Below are 22,752 nucleotides of genomic sequence, written 5' to 3' on the forward strand. Positions count from 1 at the left end.
ACAGGGCACTCCTGAAAAAGAGACCACTGAGACTCCCCCTGTATAAAGATTTTAAAAATCATTGCAAGAAAGACCACTTGTTTACTGCTAATATTTCTTTCATGTTCCAACATGTGGGGGTGACTCCATGGCTACGGCCATGGGGCAATAGATAGTAGACTGTTAAGCTGTGTTTATTTGCAATAGCCTCAGAATAAAGCTCTGTAAATAGATGGACCCATTGGAGCTAGCTAGCACAGGCTAACCAATGTATGACATACATAATGACTACAGCTTCAGCCTCTTCAGTGAGATGAAAATGCAGGACACACACAGAGGAAGCTTCAGCCTCTTCAGTGAGATGAAAATACAGGACACACAGAGGAAGCTTCAGCCTCTTCAGTTAGATGAAAATACAGGACACACAGAGGAAGCTTCAGCCTCTTCAGTGAGATGAAAATACAGGACACACAGAGGAAGCTTCAGCCTCTTCAGTGAGATGAAAATACAGGACACACACAGAGGAAGCTTCAGCCTCTTCAGTGAGATGAAAATACAGGACACACAGAGGAAGCTTCAGCCTCTTCAGTGAGTTGAAAATACAGGACTCACAGAGGAAGCTTCAGCCTCTTCAGTGAGTTGAAAATACAGGACACACAGAGGAAGCGTCAGCCTCTTCAGTGAGATGAAAATACAGGACACACACAGAGGAAGCTTCAGCCTCTTCAGTTAGATGAAAATACAGGACACACACAGAGGAAGCTTCAGCCTCTTCAGTGAGATGAAAATACAGGACACACAGAGGAAGCTTCAGCCTCTTCAGTTAGATGAAAATACAGGACACACAGAGGAAGCTTCAGCCTCTTCAGTGAGATGAAAATACAGGACACACAGAGGAAGCTTCAGCCTCTTCAGTGAGATGAAAATACAGGACACACACAGAGGAAGCTTCGGCCTCTTCAGTTAGATGAAAATACAGGACACACACAGAGGAAGCTTCAGCCTCTTCAGTTAGATGAAAATACAGGACTCACAGAGGAAGCGTCAGCCTCTTCAGTGAGATGAAAATACAGGACTCACAGAGGAAGCGTCAGCCTCTTCAGTGAGATGAAAATACAGGACACACAGAGGAAGCTTCAGCCTCTTCAGTTAGATGGAAATACAGGACACACACAGAGGAAGCTTCGGCCTCTTCAGTGAGATGGAAATACAGGACTCACAGAGGAAGCTTCAGCCTCTTCAGTGAGATGGAAATACAGGACTCACAGAGGAAGCGTCAGCCTCTTCAGTGAGTTGAAAATACAGGACTCACAGAGGAAGCGTCAGCCTCTTCAGTGAGTTGAAAATACAGGACACACAGAGGAAGCGTCAGCCTCTTCAGTGAGATGAAAATACAGGACACACACAGAGGAAGCTTCGGCCTCTTCAGTTAGATGGAAATACAGGACACACACAGAGGAAGCTTCGGCCTCTTCAGTTAGATGGAAATACAGGACACACACAGAGGAAGCTTCGGCCTCTTCAGTTAGATGGAAATACAGGACACACACAGAGGAAGCTTCGGCCTCTTCAGTTAGATGGAAATACAGGACACACAGAGGAAGCAAAACAATTAAAACAGCATCCTGGAGACTATTGTAGTAATGGCACCTCATCTAATGATGTTTCCATAGACACCAACCACATAATGTAAGCCAAGGAAATACATATGTTGCTGCCACTGATTGGAAACATTTTTGGTGTTCAGCATAATATGGCCAATCAATCAACATTCTAGTAAAATAACCATTTATTCATTCCATTTCAGGGACCATCTAAACACAATTAAAACATGTACATACAAAACAATACGCCATTACCTCAGACTTGTCAGTTTAACAGTCAGTTCCAGCAAGACATTGAGCCTGTCCAGCATCTGCAGCATCCGCCACACCCAGTAAGACCATTGTGTTGTCTTGTTCCTATGAAACATATCGAGTTGGCTGGATGCTTTGTGGTGACTTACATTAAGAACTTGACTACGTTCCATGTCTTGAACCTCACAAGCGCTAAATTAATTGCCCTCATGGGGGGGGGACAATTTTGAAAGATGAACATGGAGGTTCTTATGATGCAACAAAGTGTTAGAAAGTGAATTCCTATGCAATGCGTTTGGTAGTTTAAACATTAACCCTGTGTTGCCAGTACCAGAGGCAGGAGCTCTCCTGCAGCCCAGGATCCAACCACTGATCCATATAGTCCTGTTCTCTGTCTGGTGGGGAAACAGGGGCTTAGAGGGGAAACTAGTTACTGTTTCTCTTCCTCAGAGAAGACACTTTGGCACTGTCAGCTAATACTGGTCAAAGTTGAAGATTCCTGCAGAGAAACATGGCCACCTCCATTTGATAGCATGACGAGCAATGGAACAGTGAATGCATTGTTGCGGTTTGACGCCCACAGTCCGATCTCCGATAGGTCAGATCTCCGACAGAGTGACCCGCAGTGAGTGTGCTGAGCTCTCCATGGCCAGGATGAAGGTGTCCTCGTTGGAGTAATGCTCGATGATGTTGTCGTCCATGTTCACCAGCACCCTGAGGGACGGGGAACACACAGACACACCAGAATACAATCACATTTAAAGATCATATCCCCAGTGAGGAAAAGCCTTGTTATGTTATGTTAAGTTTAGTACAATCTACAAGTTATTTTCTATGGAGTTTGACTCGCTCACCCTTTTTTGCTTTTCTGGTAAACGTTGGCAATCTTGTCAACAGGTACTGCGTATTTTTCTGAGATCTGTGAGAAAAGCTATGTGAGTTTTGCAAAAATAAAAGGAAGAAACAATGCATTTTAAGCATGATGATGGGTGCTGGGAGTGTCTAGCAAGCACTGTTTACAGATTGAATTACTCTAGGTCTATAGAGGGATCTTTTCAGGCACAATAGCAGCAAGTTGTTTGCCCACAGAAGTGCAGACCTTCCAAACTAAAACACCTGAGCAGCACTCACCGCCTCCATCAAGGCCCTGAGGGTTGGGGAGCGGAGCATCAGGGCGTCAAACACCTCATCGCCCTCCTTCCTCACATAGAGCAGAACTGGTGACGCATGAAAAGTAGTTAGAAATGCACGCATTCAAAGAAATAATGACATATCGACACCAATCCTCGATACAGTGCTGCTTCCAAGTCTTACTTATTAAACATGCAGAGAGACATTCACAAACCTTTCCTCTCCAGCTCCACTTTGGACTTCTTAGGCTGTGGTGGACAGAGGTCTTCCTCAGCACGACACGATACCCTCTTCACCTTGACACTCCTGACACACACACACACACACACACACACACACACACACACACACACACAATGAGATGATGCCAAGTCATAACATACAATTTCATGCCGTTGTGAATCCTGATGATTAACAGACGCAACGCCATCTGAAGGGAATTAGATTGTCTCAATCCCATTTAACAAGACGCCGTGAAATACGCCACAACACAGAGACTGATGTTGTGGCCATGCAGAGACATTTAAAAAGTAAAGCGCTGGTGACACGTGGTGCGGCGAGCAAAGCACCGCGGTCAAAATCACAATCACAATCAGCTTTATTGGCCAAGTATGTACACATACAAGGGATTTGACTGGTTTCCGTTGCTCTCAAAGTACTCACACTAGGGATGTTCATCAATAATCGAAAATCGATAATTGATCGTTAAGGAATTGATTCGATCATGTGGAATTTTTATCGATTTTTAATATTTTTTTTTATCAAATCAAATAGGCCTAAATGTGCTGAAACTACATTGGTTTTCACTACGTGGTCGCAACCAGGTGAGGGCGCAATGGGACTATGAGACAACTGAACAAAACACCTCTGGTGGGGCTATAGGCGTGGTCTCACTGGGCTTGCTGCGGTGAGAAGAACAGAAAAAAGCACATTGTCAGCACTCAGCTAGTCTCGCTAGCCAGCCTCTCTTCCCTTCCCTCAGAGTCTGGCGTCGTGGAAACAGGCAACAGGGATCAGCCCGCCCCTGCTCTAAAGCTGCTCTCCCATTCGAGCGGCTGTTTCGGTGGCAGCAGGATATCCGCTCCCCCGCTTGCAAGCTCTGTCACGCTCTGTTCATTGGCTCCGACCATATGTCAATCAGCTCCCATGTGTGTCGCTGTAATGCTCCCGGCCGCCGAATGTGAAAACAACGACGCTAACTAGCTAGCGTAGAAAGCTAACGGCAGAAACCTACATGCTAACTGAAAATGGCAAGTTTTGAAGAAAATTTGGATTGTGCAATAAAGAAGGCCTGCTCGGCACAAGTTCCACCCCGAAACTATTTTCCAATGGCACTAACGCTAAGCACCGCCCAAGACGAGGATGATTGGTTTACCCAAACAGACCATTTTTTTCGCAATCCCATAATGGAAACCTGCAGCGCCAGACTCTCTGAGGGAAGGGAAGAGAGGCTGGCTAGCGAGACTAGCACTCAGCCAAACGAGGAAATGAAGCGAGCGAAGCAAACTTTTGTTTGGGACCATTTCGAGTTAAAAGACGACATTGTTCATTGCAAGAACTGTGATGCCTTTTATAAGTACAACACGGCTAGACGCCAATGATTCACCACTTGAACAGCGTAGATCCGAGCCTGGTTAACGAGGAAGGCGCCTCGTCCGGCATAAGAAAAGATCACCTGTCTGGAACCTTATCGAGACCTGATCAATGTGATTGAGCCAGCTATACCATGCGCTTCCCTCACAGAGCACTTACCAGGCGGATTGAAAAGCGCTTCATAGCGCTTCGCACATAGGCATTTTGTAAAATAAAATAAAAAATAATAATAAAAACAAAATATATATATACAAAAAATATTAAAAGAAATATTATTATTAACATTATCGATAATCGATAATTGATCGTTAATTTTCCCGAATTTCGATTATGAATTTTTTTCGAAATGAATATCCCTAACTCACACACAGAAAAAGGTATGCACAAGTTAAAACAAATAAGGCACAGGTACATTCAAACATTTACAAAATAACCGGAAGACACTCACCCGTCTCTCTCCACTTCCTCTGTGTTGAAAGCAAAGACCTGTAAATGGAGTAAAAGATGACATGAAGTACAACGTAAGATGCAGAGAGAGAAGAGACAGAGGGACAGAGATTCCCTCACCTGTCCGGCTCTCTGCAGGTTTCCAAAGTGGATGTCTGGGATGAACAGGACAGGCTGGGAGTCCAGGTCGGCCAGGCTTTTGAACAGCGTGCCGTCAGTCTTCTTCACATGAGACGTCGGCCCCGGAGGGCCATTTTTCCCTGATCGAGAGAGACAACATGCAGGGTTAACAATCAGAGCGTCTAATGTTTAATTGTATGTTTAATTAGGTATATGCTATTTGCACCTGTACGTCAAATACGTCGAATTTAAAATGTTTAAGCACGTCTAAAGTATGCACATGACATGTGCACCTATGTGCAGTGAATATGCCACTGTCTCTGACTTGTCTTATCACTTTACTGCCTTATTGCTTGTTGTGTCTCTTGTTGTTTTTGCACCCATATACCCTGTTATATTTGTACTATGTTGTAAACGGAGTCCACAGCACAATAATTTCACACGTGATACTTGTACCACGGAGTGACAATAAAAAATCTTGAATCTTGAATCTTGAATCCATGAAGAAGACTGGACCTCTTTTCCCCCTCATCCCTTTTAATCTCCTGTTGGTGTTTTATATTCTCAATTTTATTGTATTTCTTTATGATTTCCACTTAATTGATTCTCATTATTTAGTACTATGACTTATTTTATGGTTTCCTGGAAAGCACTTTGTAAACTGTTTTTAGCAAAGAGCCAAATGAAGCTTATATTTCTATTATACAATTTACCAATGTATCACTATTTAGATTGATAGACAGATTGTATTTACTAGTAGTAGTAGAAAATAACAGTAGTAGAAAATATCAATGAAACAGAAGAAAAAGAAGACGAAGAAGAAGAAGAGCCTCATCCCTAAACACAGAACTAAGAGCTGCGTTCATAATGGTTCACTCATTCACTATTCCCCATGTAGTGTTTATCATATAGTGAACTACGGTCTATGGAAACGATCAAATGAGTTTTGGACACTACCTCACTCTTCTTCTCCTTTGGTAAACAAGACCGCATTGCATTGTGGTATATATGGGAGAAAATAGAGAGTACATTTGCTGCAGAGCCATGTAGATAGAAGAGTCCCGACATCTCCATTCACTCCAATGGATCAGTTTTTTACTCTCAAGAGTTCCAGGAAGTAAGGTCCTGGATTAAGCAGCACTGTCGAGTTGCAGCAAAATGGACAGTTTGTGTTGTACTCTGAAAGGGTTTTTCATCCCTTGAATCAAATTGTACATTATCAGCTTTATTTTAGCATGCAAAAGTAGCGCGAGACCCATTCCTGGCTGTTCATTGGCTAATGAGTCTCGCATTTTGGTCCTCCGCTGACGCCACTCTCTCTCTAGGACACTAATTTGCTGTTCACTAGAAATCGCAGTGCATTGTGGGTATTTTATAGTGGACTATATAAGATGAGAATTCGGACACTAGTAAAAGAAAAAAGGTCAACACACTATATAGTCTACTATTTCTGTAATAAGGAACAGGTTTGAACACGGCTCTAGTTTCACCTTTGGTCTTCTTCCTCAGCTGCTTCTTCTCCTCATCACGCAGCTTCCTCTCAGCCCCCTGCCCAACACACACACAGTCCGGGTTCAATGGCATCAAAGTATGGAGTATTGGGTATGGTATGGAGTATTAAATAGGCAGAAATACAATAGAAAGTTTTTTAAAAATCTGTGGTTTGTGCTTACCTTGTCGCAGAAGACCTTAATCTGAGCAAAGGCCCTGTGGATGGGTCGGCTGCTGCAACCACTGTAGCTGTAAGTGTCGATCTGGATCATCAGAGGCGTCCCCTTCACGCCTTTCTGTGATGAGAAGTCTGTGCTCAGACAGTTCACAGAGATATAGACCTGACAGAGAGGTGCGGGAGGGGGGGCAAGAGCAGGCAAAGAGCTGATTAGAAGTCTGTGCTCAGACAGTTCACAGAGATATAGACCTGACAGAGAGGTGCAGGAGGGGGGGGCAAGAGCGGGCAAAGAGCTGATTAGAAGTCTGTGCTCAGACAGTTCACAGAGATATAGACCTGACAGAGAGGTGCAGGAGGGGGGGCAAGAGCGGGCAAAGAGCTGATTAGAAGTCTGTGCTCAGACAGTTCACAGAGATATAGACCTGACAGACGTTTAATTATGGATCATTCATAGTATACATTCTTTCCTTTTCATATCAAGCACCCCTAGTTTAGTCCACATTAGTCCACATCATTTTTGATGAGACTCTTGGACCCAAATCTTAGAATATTTTAATAATTTAATAGATATGATTTAGGCCAGGATTCCATGACTATCTGTATTGCAGGTAGATATGAGTAAAAGAGATAACAGTGAAATTATGATCAAAAACACTCATTCTTCTACATTATCTAACTTATTGTAAATAAAATGCTTAAGTTTAACAATTCATCAATTTTGCTGGGGACCCCCTGGAACTCCCTCACGGACCCCTGGTGGTCCCCAGGCCCCATGTTGAGAACCACTGGTCTACTATGAGGGTGGGTGAGAAGCATTATCAGTGTCTCTGTGAGAGATAGCATACTTGGCTTATGTCTTATTTACTGACATCTTGAACACGTTTTAAACCATCTTCTCAAAACATCTCAGTAGTTCCTAAGCAGAGAAATAAAGATATACAAATAAAGAGTCAGTCCTCAGGTGAAATAAGTGTGTTTCCCACTAACACAAACGATGGAAGTCTTCCCTGGAACGCCCACAAAGCAGGGACCAAAAGTAGCACGACTCAACCCCGACTCAACCCGGGCTGTCCAGGTTTTTGACCGGTGGAATGAGACCAAAAATCGAGTCGAGCGGAGCGGGGCCGCGCTACTACCTGCGGTGGAAATGGGCCATAACACAAACTATGGCAGTCTTCCCTTCAGTTCACTGGAGTAGGTAAAACTGAGGTAGTAGCTAATGTTTAAGGTCAATATTAAGGTAACGCTATCTCCATTTTAAATGTGAGCACTCGTTATCAGCCCGTCATCTTCAAGCTCAGTGAGTTTTACAGCCAGCCTGGCTCTGAGATGGCTAGCCAGATCTGAAACTGTTAGCCAAGTGGTGCCAGTCTGAAGCAGCGAGCCAGATCCCAATCTACTAGTGAGAGGTTTGTTCTCTCAGCCATGACCCAAGTCCAGGGCCAGAGAGGGCAGGTCGGGCGAAATAGACAGTCATGAACATATGGAAAAGCCTTGGGGATGTCACTGAAAACTCTCAATACTCGTACAACATAGAAAGTGCTCATAAATATACTTCCAATGTGTGAAAAACCAATGTGAATGATATTTCCATGACATCAAATACTGTGTAAGTATTGGAGGCTTAATAATGCACCAGAACCCTCAAAGTCACAACTTTGATAAATGCGTGGCTTTGCTCCAGCATCACCCTTTCCAGCCCTTAATAATGCAGCAGAGCACATCTGCTGCCTTGCTGAACAAATCAATCTGAAGGATGTGAGAACAACAACAAAAAGGGAATTCATAACATCTCATCCAAATCTCACCATGAAATGCTCACCATGAACAACAATACTTGGGGTTATCCTCCTCACTCATTTAGTTACAGGGTGTTATCGTTTCTCATGCCCAACTGTGAAATTTCCTGTTTTAATGCCAAGCCACTTCAAACAACTCCGTGGACTCCTGCTGACATTCCCAGTTCAACAGGACAAACCGGCTGAGCGAGCGGCGTGTTGCAGAGACGGATAACGGTAGTTTTCCCACTACGCAGCATCAACAACATCATGCCTCAACCTGCAGAGCACATATGAGCCTCCTACACACCTCCACAAATTCACACCTCCACAAGCCCATGCCATTTCTATTTCACCAGAAGGATGTGGTGGTGCAAGCGTGACTGTGTGTGTGTGTGTGTGTGTGTGTGTGTGTGTGTGTGTGTGTGTGTGTGTGTGTGTGTAGTGTGTGTATGTGTGTAGTGTGTGTATGTGTGTAGTGTAGGAGGGCTTTTGTGTTGTACAGCATGTTTGAGCGTTCAAATGCCCCCAATAAGCAATGGGTTAACGAGGGCGCGAAAAGTGGATGTTCAATGCTAACCGCTCAACCTGACACAAACAAACAAACACAGACACAGCATTGGGCTGCAGGAAGCAGCTCTCATCTCACCAACCAACACATCTCTCACTCCATTACCACAAGGATGATGATTATTGTTGCTTGGCAACAGTGGATCCCTGCCAAAACAAAAACACAAAACTAATCATTCCCCTGGAAAAATATCAGTTTTGTATCATCGCCTGATTGGACGTCCAATTATTTTTGAGACAGAGAAAGATCTCAGCCATGCTGTGGTGGCCCATTGCACCCAATTCAGAGCCAGGCGGACTAATAAAAGAGAGATGTGCTCTCTCAACAAACAAACAAACAAAATAATAATAATAATAATAATAATAATAATAATAATAATAATAATAATAATAATAATAATAATAATAATAATAATAATAATAATAATAAGAGTTGAAGTTGAGCATATGTATGAATTTCGTTCCAAAGCCTTTGCCTTTCCATCATGGAAAAGGGCAGCTACAGTACTTTAAAGAATCTAAAATATAATTTGGTCACTGCATGATGATTCCATTTGTGTTATTTCATAGTTTTGATGTCTTTACTGTTATTCTAAAATGTGGAAAATGGTCAAAATAAAGAAAAATGCAATGTGTCCACTTTTAACTGGTACTGTAGTGTACATTCCTGTAACTACCTTCAGTGAAGGCTGAAGGTATGTCAGCGATGCGCCTGCTGTCCATCTATGCAAATCTAATGATCAATACACCTGTTTGGAACACTATAACACATGATCCACATACAGTCCATATTTTCAACATATTGCTACATTATTGTAGCCAGGTGTCATCAAACCATATCATATCATAACGCCACTCCACCTCATCATATGAGGTCACTAAGCACTTGAGGCCATAGGCAGTGGAGTGAAGAGGTGTGTTGCAAACAGTCAAACTCATCTACAGAGCGCCTATGACCTATGACCTCTCTGTCAGCAAGTCTGTTTGTGGAACGCTTGAGCCGAATGGGAGCCACAGCCACCATGTCCCCAAGTCCTATAGCCTGAGGATGTGTCCACCATGTCCCCAAGCCCTATAGTCTGAGGATGTGTCCACCATGTCCCCAAGCCCTATAGCCTGAGGATGTGTCCACCATGTCCCCAAGCCCTATAGTCTGAGGATGTGTCCACCATGTCCCCAAGTCCTATAGACCAAATCAGCGGGATGTTTACATTTACTTCCGGGTACCCCTGAGGTCCACACATTATAATGGCGGTGGACGGCACAAACTGACATGTTGAAGACAAAAACAGACAAAGAAGACAAAAATGGTTCGTCCGTGTTGTGTTGTTGTTTAATATCATTCATAACAACACTTTCACTAACGTTAGTGGAGACCAGACTAGCTAATTTACCTGTTGGACCAGACTAGAGTAGACTTGAAGCTAAATTAAATTGACCTGGCGTCAGTAGCTCTGTCTGTACCAGGCTCTTTCTCGCCGAGAAGAGCCTGGTGACGCGAGGTTACTCTGTCTGTAACGTAAAAAAACAGCGAGTTTGACAGACAAACAAACTTTATTAGCTAGCTAACACTACATAAAACTAACGCAGAAGAAAGGCTAGATACGTCGGACAAGCATGTTTACCAACCGTTTAACCATTTAAATTGAAAGTAGTCGGCCGAAAACAACGAGAGGGTTTGACAGCATTTATATGACAACACGCACATTTAAACCTGCCGCCTTTCCCAAGTGGTACCCGGAAGTAAATTTGTTTACATGGTGACGTCACGGTGATTTGGTCTATAGTCTGAGGATGTGTCTGCCCCATACATGTCCCCAAGCCCTATAGCCTGAGGATGTGTCCACCATGTCCCCAAGCCCTATAGCCCGAGGATGTGTCCACCATGTCCCCAAGCCCTATAGTCTGAGGATGTGTCTGCCCCATACATGTCCCCAAGCCATATAGCCTGAGGATGTGTCCACCATGTCCCCAATCTCTATAGCCTGAGAATGTGTCCATGTCCCCGAGCCCTATAGTCTGAGGATGTGTCCACCATGTCCCCAAGCCCTATAGCCTGAGGATGTGTCCACCATGTCCCCAAGCCCTATAGCCTGAGGATGTGTCCACCATGTCCCCAAGCCCTATAGCCTGAGGATGTGTCCACCATGTCCCCAAGCCCTATAGCCTGAGGATGTGTCCACCCCATACATGTTTGCTGACCAACTGCCCACCTTTACAAAGATGAAATCCGAGCAGGTGCTTTCATGGTCTGTTGCTGTGTGCTGTGTCCCCTGCAATGTCTGAGATCCCATGTAATGACCAAACACAAAGCAACAGACACACCCTCTTTCAGGACAAAGGGTGGGGGGGGGGGGGTGGCTAAAGAGTAAGATTTTTGGTTTCTTTCAGCAATTTCCACCCATATGAGCCACTCTGTCCTTACAAAAAGAACCAAAAAAAGCACATCCAAATTGTCAACAGTTTAATGGATGTGAAGTGGCTGTCAGGTTAATGCTCTGAAAGCAGGGGGGGGGGGGACATTAGAGAAAGCTATTTCATTTCACTTTCAGTCCAGCCATCTCTTGCTTTGGTTTATATAACACAACCTCACTTTTTATTTTATTTTTTTTACCTTGGCTTCCTCATTGACATCCCAAGTGAAAGAGACAGCATTGTAGGCAATTTCCTCCACGTTCGCAATCGTGTTGAAGCTCTCTTTGTAGTCAGCTGCATGTGAAGCAGAGATCAGAGGGAACACAGTCTCAGTGGGAGGTAACATGTCAACAGCGCGTTCAACATTACAGGCCACTTTCACTTGACTTTCACAGTTGTGACATGTTCAAAAAGAAAGAAGAGGAGAGGGGCGGCGCTGGAAGTCAATGTCAAACGTACTTGAAATGATTTACAGGGAAATATTCACAACCAAAAAGGCACTGATGGCAGAAGACAGCTGCTATGGAACTGTCCCATGTCATACTTATCATGCTTATGTCATACTTACATACTTATTAAGTATGAATATACTCTATGAAATCCACGATATATATACACACACACACGCATTATATATATATATATATATATATATATATATATATAGCGCTCGATTCCTAGCGGGCTCGCTGGCCCTGCAGCTTGCATACGCAGCTGTTGCATGGCCTCGCCTCCTCTATTGGCGCACATGGGTGTGTGTGCACAAAATGTTATTGCCCTTAAGTTTACATGCGTGCAGGTGTGTGTGTGTGTGTGTGTCCCTTAACTTTACATCCATCAGTCTTACTACATCACTGATGATATCATCAGTGTCTTATGACATCATCAGTGACTTATGACATCACTGATGACATAAGTCACTTGTCACAATGCCTCCTTTTGTGTGTGTGTGTGTGTGTGTGTGTGTGTGTGTGTGTGTGTGTGTGCGCCCTTATGACATCACTTTTGACATAATCGTTGATGACATCATCACTGATGACATCACTGATGACATCACATCATTAGCTAATTAGCCTAATTAGAAAATCCGGCTCCATCAGGTCACCCACAGGGGTGCCCTTTACACACGCTGAAGGTTTCAGCCTGATCGCACGTTCTGTGTTCGAACTTGAAACAGACAAAGTCCACATACTCAATTGTATACAGTGTGTGTGTGTGTGTGTGTGTGTGTGTGTGTGTGTGTGTGTGTGTGTGTGTGTGTGTGTACATAGGTGAAGACTCTCATATGGTCCTAACACACTAAACTGCTGAGCAAGCAGGCTAATTCCCACCCATCTACATTAGGTAATAGTCTTAATTTCGGTCTCAGCAGGAACGCCAAAGACAAAGCCGTCGCCGTAGTGTTTGACACCTCCAGTTCATTCCAATGCATTCTCAAATGCAAGTCGAGGCCTGTCTCAGGCTGATGGTGCCAGGATGTGGCCCCAGTCCAGGCCCCCGCCCATTTCTCCCATTAACGTCTATTCAAATAGAGATCCAGCGGCGGTCTCTTCCCAGGGCTGCTGTGAGAATCCGGAAGAGACCGTTATTCAAATCGGCTCAACTGTGTCGGGTTTCTTTTGGAGTTTTCCAGCAGGTTTGCCACCTTCTCTCTCCCTCGCCCTGTGTGTTTTTGTCTTGTTTATTACAGTATAGATTCTAAATGAGATATTCAGCACCTGAGTGTAAATGTGGTTTTCAAATTCCTTGCATATTCCCCATCTGTTGCACCCATAAACCCACAAAGCTGCGGTTGACTCGGATCGTTTTGTGCCATAAAGAGGCTGCATTCGAGCTTGACAGAGAGGAGAACAGCGGTAATGACCTTACCGATGTCCAGGACCCGCTGCTTGGCGGTGTGCTGGCGGGAGTGCCAAAATTTCCAATTCTTCAGCTGCTCGTCTCTGCACTTGTCTTCACCAAACACCACCATGATAACACTCTGCAGAGGAAACAACGATACACTCAATTTGAAACAGAATAATGATCAAATAAATACAACAATTCCCAAGATTGCTATGTCACAATTATACCCAACAGTGAGAGGTCACTGTCGTTTGCTAACACACCTCTACCTCCTCCTACACCCTGCTGCCCACCTCCCCTCCCTCACCTGTAAAATACTCTCCCGCGGCAGCTCAGAGCCTCCCGTGGTGCATTGCTCACTACTGGCCGGGCTCCCGTATGACGGCGGTGGCCCACTCACCCGCACTTTGCCTCTGGGCTGACGCAGGCAGGATCTGGCGCCGGCCTGGCTCAGCGTCACAGCGTAGAACTGGGCTCGGTTCAGGTAGGCCATCGGTCCTTCTGCCTGCCGCTGCCGCAGGGACATGCTGGCCTCCAGAGAATACTGGAAGCCATCACTGCAGGGAGGGAGGACATGTGGGTAAGCCTGTCCTAGGCTTCTTTACATTGCATGAGAATAAGACTGTTACAGCAGGAATTGCTTTTTGGGGAACTTTATTCTTATTTAGTACTAAAAATATGGACTTTTTGACATTTCAAATAGTGGAATAGCACAGCTATACTACTTTCTAAAACAAAATACCTCTGAATCAGTGTGAGAGCAGCTCTCATTTGTTTCAAAGGGAAATGTTTAAAGCAGTGTGAATCTCTTGAATTGATAATTCTGCACGTTTAATGCCTTTTGTTTGAATCTGAATTGTGACTTACGCTGGCTGGCTGTAGCAGAACTCATCAACTCCTGAGGAAGGACTTGGGTTGTAGCTCTGTCAAATAAATATGGATGTTGAGAAGCACAACAGGGACAGAGACAATGCTACACTTAACCCCCTTTCCCCCAAGTACCACAACCAAGTCTCACCTCTCCTTCTCCCACGTAAGTGTCCTCATACGTGCTGTCCGGAGTGCTTCTCTCTCTCTGGTCATCTTTCAGGTAAGCGGGGAGGCTCATATCATAGCGGTTCTGATCATACACCATCCGTATCTGCTCCCTCGGCTCCGCTCGGTAGGAGGACCCCCCCAAACAGGACTTCATGTAGGCCGGCGTGGACATCGGGTTTTCCGTCTTGACCAGAGCTAGAGCTGCCACGCCTCCACTCTCACCTCCTCTGACCTCTCCTGTCAGACCGATAGCAGTGTACTTGGAGCCCTGATGCTCTGTAGCAGTGGTGCTGTTGAGGGAGAGGTTGACTGGCATGGATCTGAAAGCCTGGAGGTGGTGGTCCAGTATCTCCAAGCTTCCACAGTTATCGGGCCCAGCAGCGGAGAGGTCTGTGGGCTTAACGCTGGTGGGAGCAAGTCTCTTCTCTCTGGGAACCTGGCAGGAATCATACAGATTAAAAAAAGAACAGGCCAGCACACTAAAATGTCCTTTCAAACGTTTAATATGTCATCTGGGACATACAGCAGCAACGGACGTTTCAGCCAAAAGGCCTTCTTCAGCCAAGGTGGTGAGTCAGGAATCATACAGATAAATGTCTTCCAATGAGGTGAGAAACATTCTGGGTGGAGAAAGCTTTTTGAGTCATATGACATAATAAAGGTGAGATTTGATAGTTGGGTAAAAGGGGATGCCATCGCTCTGAGCTCAAACTAGGGAGCATGTTGCATCTCCTCTATATACTGTATTTGAGAGAAAACAACAAGGTGAGATTACACCTCACTTGGTAAAGTGAGTAGCATTTCAATATTATTGTCATCTTTCAATACAATTATTTTGTTGAAATAATGATATCAAGTTATTATAATACATAATTGTGTTGTCTAAATCTGTGGTTCTCAAAGTGGGGTCTGAGGACCCCCAGGGGTCCTTGAGGGGGTTCCAGGGGATCCCCAGCAAAATCGAAACTATTATTTTGGTTATGGGTTTCATACAGTTTCTGTAATAAAACATTGAAAAGCTAAAATCTTGTCAAATGGGGGTCCATGGTCTAATTTGCGTCAGTTTAGTGGTCCTTGGTGTGAAAAAGTTTGAGAAACACTGAATGAATGATAAAGCAAAAACTAATTAGAATTCCACACAAAACCAGATTAGGAACAAATTAGGGCATACCATTTGAAAATATTCCTACATTACAGTATATTTCCATGCAGTTCAATGCGGTGAACATGGATTTCCCAATTTCACATGATTTGCATTTAGCAAATATCATCATGTATCAACATGAAGCTGATTTATTGTGGTATTAATTCTTCACACCTTGTAGTAGTCATACAGCAGGCCCAGGGCAGCGGCGCTGTCCTCGTCTCCATTGATGCTCATCATGGCCTTGGTGGCTGCGGTCAGAGGGTTCTCCAGGTAGGTCTTCCACGCCTCGTCCTCGCTGCTGAACACTCTCCTGGAGGAGGGCACCGCCACTTCATTTGGTACCACCACCACCAGCCGTTTACTGGGACAGGACAAGAGTCAGACAATGGCGACATTGGCGAGAGACAATGATGAGTTATTGCGACAGAGCCGGTCTGTCGTGAGAGAGGCTGTCTGCCAAGCCACCAAGTCCGCTCCGGGCTGGTTCTCACCAAACCTCAATCAAATCGCCCTCTCCTTGTGATGTGTGTTTATGTAAGATCTCCTTTGAGGGATAATTGCGTTGCTCACTTTTGAAGCAACAGCAAACCACTGAGTCACTGTCAGAATGTGAAGCTGCTGACTAATCACAATTATGGGGAAAATCAAAGAACTACCTTTCAAAATAGATATATTATTCAATAAGAAGCTGCTGATTATAAGGGACACTGTCCGTAAACTCTCAGCATTCGAAGGGCACACATTTTCTGGTATATAACTAATATTCAGGAGCTTCTAGTGTGTCTGTGGTGCTCAATAGTGAGTTTATACTGACCTTATTGTACTTGATGGTGTCTTTATTTCCTATGATCACTACAATAATATAACATCATCCCTATGATATTCCTTTAAAGGCTTAGATTTTTGCTGTGACATTTCTAAATTGTTGTAAGGGATCACATAAAAAAAACATGTTGCCTACATGCAATACTGTACAACTAAAAGGCAAAAAAAACTATAGGCCTATATAATACTCATATTTTAACTAAGCAATAACAGAAATAACATGCATGAGGTGTTTGTGAAGTGTAGATTTAATAAAAAAAAGCTAGAACTTTATTATCAAATAAAAATGTAGGCTATGATCCTCCCTTACCTGTCCAGGTCCATGTTGCCTCCAGGACTCTCAAGGCTTTCCAGGACTTGCTTGAGAAACTAGACTTTCTAGTTTGTGCAGGTTAGTGCGGAGAGAGCGAGTTGACAGAGGATTAGCTAGGCCCGCATGAGGCTGGCTTTACTCAGCTTTTTTCCATAAACACCCACTGAAAACATATCAAATATCTTCGAATTTCCTTGATACCACCTGTTAAGCTAATTCAGACAAACAAAGCGATGCTAAGGTTGTTGTGCACTGCGGGTCAGGTCCATGTCCTGTCTGGAGAGAAGTTTGTAAATTAGGAGATGGGCACCGCGGGCGGCACCTGAGCGACTATGTAAACAAGGAAACGGAATCTCCCTCCTGATTGGTTCACTGTTCCTCCACAGCTCCACAGGTGACAGAGCCGCCTTCCTATAGGTGGAACCCACAGGAGAAGGACGTGACCAGAAATAAGAGGAAGGCAGACACAAAATATTGAGATTCTCCATTAAGGCAAATGGCAAATTATCTCTGTCTGAACCTGGGTTCTACCGTTGTGACAATAAATACGACATCTTTGTCTTGGATTCTGTCACATTTTGTTCTTATTTTGAGAAGGGCATGCTAGTGCAGTGCCCGTTCCCACGATGCACCACCCCGTGGGGGCGGGGGCGGGGGCGGGGCCCGGGGGGGACCTGTACTCTGCCAGGTCCCCCTAAGTGCACTCCCCAAGTTTGAAGTCGATCCGACAAACGGTTCTCAAGATACGCAATGGACAGACATACAGACCTGGAATTATTGTAGGCTATAGCCTACCAGTGACTTGTGCTTTTTGAGGCTACCCTTATTTGTGTCTCATTCAATCAGTTGTAGACTGTCTAATAATATTATGTTTTTTCCATTTTTTTTCTCTGTGTCTGAGCCTGTTTTTGTTTTCTTTCTTTGTGTGTTGTTCTATAAAATGTTAAAATGTAAAATAAAATATATAGCCTATATTAAAAAAACAAAAACAAGACTGCAAGTATTACCAACTAGGCTACAATCTGTCAACCTGGTATCCCAACACTCATAATCCATTTTGTTTAAACCATCAAGATCCTGAGCATCATCTAGAATCCACTGAACATATTACAAATGGATGTAGTGGTGCATATAAAAGTCTGTAGCCTACTTTGCTCGCCATGACCGTATTGTTTACATTGTGTTGGATGCAGTAGCCTACGAAAGATTCTACTGCAACAATAAACATTCAAGAGTGTTACCAGAATGGTTCAATTAGCCTATTCACCTTATGTTCATACGGTGGGCCAAATTCTTCCGGGTTGTTTTAACACTTCCGGCGGTCACGGCGCGAAATACAAAAGAATGTCAGAAGAAGAGAGTTGTTTTTGTAGCGGACAGTGCAGGGGGTAAAACTACTTTGAGCTCGGTACACAGCAAGCAAGCGGAGTATCCATTGTTAGCCAGGTCAGATAACATTATCGAGCACTTTCTTGTAAAACATACATGGACTCCAACAAAGAAAGCTTCAGATGGTTTTCTCTCCTCCGAGCTGCACTCGAGCCACTTACTGTAGGCTACGTCTATAAGACCTGCAGACATTAATGTAGACTAATTCCCTGGAATGCGAGAATTAACAAGACAGTTACATGGCGTTGCATTCTTAGACATTGCCGTTTGCTTTATTTGGTATGTTACATTTGGCTAAATTATTAGTTAATTCAGAGTTAGATGATATTGGAGCAGCCAGCCTTTTTCTTTTTCTTTTTTTTGCCAGAAGTCGTGACACGACCACACAACCGGGTCAAATGGTCGTGGCTACATAAGGTGAATAGCTACTTGCCATGCTTTGCCTGCATCCCCAATTCATATTCCCATGACGTCACAAGCATTTTCCTACCAATATGGCGCTATAATACACACAGCTCATTGGCTGGTTATGTCACTTGATTGTAATGACCTGTTAATTGATTACAATCACCTGCTATTTTCCTACCAGATGGCCATGTGGTGATGTAACAGAATACTATCAATAGGTTACACCCAATGTTGTTTATGTTGACAGCAGTCACAAGGAGGTCATGATTCTAGAGGTAGGCTGTGTTTTTAGGCTACTTTTTTAGGTTTGTAGGCTACTACGGAAGCCGACACTCTGTGTGCTCATATTCGAAGTCTGGGCCATGCATGTAGCTACATAAATTAACCATTAGTGGTCTGAACATTGCTGGCATGTCTAAGAGCAATGCCAAACAGCTTGCCAAATATTGCTCTGTTTCAGCTGTCATAGGCTGTGTATAGAAGGTGCTATGTGTACCCTTAGGTGCCCATGAACTGAACTGTCTAACCCGTTATATGTATTGTTGTATGTATTGTATTGTGTTACACATTTAATTAAATGTGTAACACAATACAAGTGTTTCAAGTGTTTTCATCAGTGTTTTAATTTCAAGTTCCAGTAGGCCTAACTCAAATTAATGAGTCAGGGAGGTGCATGACGCTTACCATCAATGAACACACCCCTCAAGTATGAGTGTAATGGAATATAGCATATATATAGGCCTATATATATATAGCCTATACCATACAGCCAGAGAAAATGTCATGCGGGATGGGATGGGACTCTGCGAATTTGGTATTCAGATTATTTTCAGCACTTAGGTTTTGTGGGGGGTGGATGTTTGTTTTAAGCTCATAAAACATTTGCTTATTTGTAATGGAGGTTTTAAGTGTCAATGCCTCCGTAGCGCTGCAGCATCTCTGTCACAGGACGTCTCTGGTACCAATGTTGCCTTGACTTGCTGTCAGAAATATATCTATTTTTATAACATGAATGCACGATTTGGTTGTAATATTAATTGATCAACTTTTTAATATTTTAACAAATTAATTAACATGTCATCACATAAGTCTTACAAATATATATTTGTAACCATTTTTGTAACCCTTTAATCAAAGGCGACAAGGTGTTTTTTGGGGTATTAGGTTGGACCTCACGAGGAACACGTGAAGGCAGCACAATTTCACTCTCAAAGGCATGGGCATGCGCACGAGAGCATAGGAACAAACTAAACTACAAACCAGGGAAGGTTCAGCTCCGTCAGTGTGTGAACGAATATAAGACTTCCGGTTAACTGAGCTAGCGAATATAAGAGTTCCGGGTTGGACGTTCAGCCTTCAGAGTAAAAGCTGCGTAATTCATGTTTTTAAAAGGCATAGAAAAATGGTTAGTTTGCAGATTAAAACAATAAACAAAGCATCTAAACGAAGCTATACAATACAAATTATATTTCTGTTTGACACCAATTGTTTTAGTAACATTAAGAACACTCTTCTCAGTAGCCTATGTAAATGGATAAAAGCTGTTCAATGGAGTGGATAGTCTTTATAAATTGGACACTGGACAGGTTTGTGTTCAAAGTGGGAGCTTGCCAAACATATGCACATGCTCGGGTAGACCTCCTCTATGATATCCCACTCTCTCAGCTAAGGCCTGTAGGAGGAAAAAAAATGGCGGCCCGTCAAACTCACCCAAACGCACTAATGGTGACATTTCTGGACAGCTATTGGACACTGGACATAGCCCGCAATAGGCCGCAATATGTGTCATAGGAAAACAGTTCAATAGACTTGTAAAGTTGTACATAGAAATTACATCAGGAATATGATTCAGACAGTATACACTGTATTATCACAACACTGTTGGTATATAGAAAATGGAGTTTGTTTTATTTTGATTCATTTGACTGCACTATCTTCTGTCATGAATGTATATTTTCTGTGCATATACATAGGCAATGTACAATGTACAAAATGAACGTATTTCAATGTCTTTTAAAAGCATAGGCCTACATTCTCACCAATTTATTTTGAATGACAAACATCCAATAGAGTCCGAAAGTGTATGTTTGGCAAGCTGCCACTGTTCGAAAATGTCACTGAGTGAGCTTTTGGGTGGGTTTGACGGCCTGCCACATTTTTTCTACTCCTACTGAGTTTAGCTTATAGTTTATAAGCCATTTAGAAGTAATGTTAGTTAATGTTGAATTAAACACAAATTACATATTACGTATTACTTATTATATTAATGTTTGAATCTGATGATGGGCAGTGGTGGCCCAACAGTTAGAGAAGTGAGCTTGTGACCGGAAGGTCCTCGGTTCAATCCCCGGGACTGGCAGGATAAATCTGGGTGGAGAAAATGAAAAGGCAGTGCTTAACCCCCTCCCTAATTTTTTTTCCAATATTTTATTTTCAAAACAAAACGAAACAAACAGGCTCAGACAAAAGAAAAGAAAAGAAAAGAAAAGAAAAGAAAACATACGAACATAATCAACATTCAATATTATAGTGGTGTTACCAGCCATGTAAGGTGCTTATGTGCTTGTAAGCGATGTACTTGGGATCTCATGCAAGGGGAAACCAGCCGGGCGAGTCACCCATCACCCCTAACCTCTTTCAGTTAGGCTAAAAACGGGTCCCATATGCGTGATTTCTAACCCCACATAGGATAAGCAATAACCACGCCCTGTGGCGCTGGGATTGGCCAGGAGCATTGAAGCTTGGGACTAAAGCACCTGGGGTTTTTCATCTTTTAAAGTAAAGATGTTTAAAAAACTATTGCTTGTTACATTTTCAGTGCTGTACCTTTTCTCTGGGTAAGAATTGAGCTTGAAATTAACGATATGATACATTATATTATATGAGCTATGAACGTTGAACACAACACCGTTTATATTATTGCATGTTTTTGTAGATTGTGTAGGCTACCTACATTGTGTAATTACAATTATTATACTTATTATTATTATTATTATTACTATGCTAAGGAAGGTAGGTGACCATAATTCATTTCAATGTCCGCTCTCGAAATCGCTGTCCGTTCTCAAGAGCTATTCAGTTGGTTCATGAAATCGCTGGGCTGCGTGCCCTCCAGTGTTGCTCCTGGCCAATCCCGGCGCCACAGGGCGTGGTTATTGCTTATCCTATGTGGGGTTAGAAATCACGCGTCCCATATAGTTGGGACCTGTCACTAATGTCACCATTAGTGCCTTTGACGGGCCGCCATTTTTTTTTTTTACTCCTACTGGCCTTAGCTGAGAGTGGGATGTCATAGAGGAGGTCTAACCGAGCGCATGCATATATGGTTTGTGCTGACATCTTGGACACGGGGGTGTCCAGTGTCCAATAGCTGTCCAGAAATGTCACCATTAGTGACTTTGGGTGTGGGATGTCATAGAGGAGGTCTACCCGAGCGTGTGCATATGTTTGGCAAGCTCCCACTTTGAACACAAACCTGTCCAGTGTCCAATTTGTAAAGGCTATGCACTCCAGTGAACAGCTTTTATCTATTAAGATACTGAGAAGAATGTTATGTTCAATGTTATTGAAACAGTTATTGTCATACAGAAACATAATTTGTATTGTATAGCTTCATTTAAATGCTTAGTTTATTAGTTTAATGTGGAAAATAATCATTTTTCGATCGCCTCTGTCTGCTCTATAATTGTGCAGAATCGTTCTTTTACTTTGAAAAACCTCACCGGAACGTATTATATTGCTTATTATTCGTTGGCAAAACACAGGCGGAAGGAGCGCGTGGCGGTAATGCACCCGAAAGTTGTTTGCCAACCGCCATTAAACGTAAAAGAAGAAGAAGAAGAAGAAGAAGGCGGAAGGAGCTGAGTGTAACCATCTTTGTGAGATATATTTATTTTCTACAGGTAAGACTTTTACCAAACGCGTTTCCTGACATTATTCATTCCTGATATTAAAGACAGATATATTTTGTCTATGTTTGTGTGGCTAACCCTACATGAGCCAGCATTAGCAAGCAGAACTACTTTGTTAAAAGCAGTGCTCGCTTGCCAGACGGGGGCGGATCGGGGGGGGGGGGGGGCTACCCATGCAAACACACAATCCTGGTTTTGATCAGTTTTTTCGCTATGGAATTCAACATTTTAAGAAAAACAAACAGTAGTGCAGATGACGTTTTACTAATTTATCTTCACATTGGTATGTAGCCTACTCATTCAAGACATTTCTTTCAA

The 22,752-nt window shown here is 43.3% G+C and overlaps 1 protein-coding gene across 2 annotated transcripts; it reads right to left on the minus strand.

Moving 5' to 3' along the window:
* Window positions 1–1,415: 1,415 nt before the first annotated feature.
* LOC310777284 (grainyhead-like protein 2 homolog) lies at window positions 1,416–17,037 on the minus strand. 2 transcript variants are annotated; one of them, XM_083637594.1, is made up of 15 exons: window positions 16,724–17,037; window positions 15,760–15,949; window positions 14,422–14,877; window positions 14,271–14,326; window positions 13,711–13,960; window positions 13,428–13,539; window positions 11,758–11,852; window positions 6,800–6,958; window positions 6,617–6,674; window positions 5,127–5,266; window positions 5,008–5,045; window positions 3,181–3,272; window positions 2,967–3,052; window positions 2,690–2,754; window positions 1,416–2,549 (listed from the first exon to the last, which is right to left on the minus strand). In XM_083637594.1, exons 1-15 carry the CDS (start codon window positions 16,735–16,737, stop codon window positions 2,435–2,437), a joined length of 1,926 nt encoding a protein of 641 aa, XP_083493720.1. In that variant the 5' UTR covers window positions 16,738–17,037; the 3' UTR covers window positions 1,416–2,434. The 2 variants fall into 2 exon arrangements, with proteins under 2 accessions (XP_083493720.1, XP_083493721.1); XM_083637595.1 differs by having other exon boundaries at window positions 1,417–2,549; window positions 13,804–13,960; window positions 16,724–17,036.
* Window positions 17,038–22,752: the final 5,715 nt, after the last annotated feature.

This window comes from Poromitra crassiceps (genome assembly GCF_964638095.1).
Source record: "Poromitra crassiceps genome assembly, chromosome: 1".
NCBI classification, from domain to species: Eukaryota; Metazoa; Chordata; class Actinopteri; order Beryciformes; family Melamphaidae; genus Poromitra; species Poromitra crassiceps.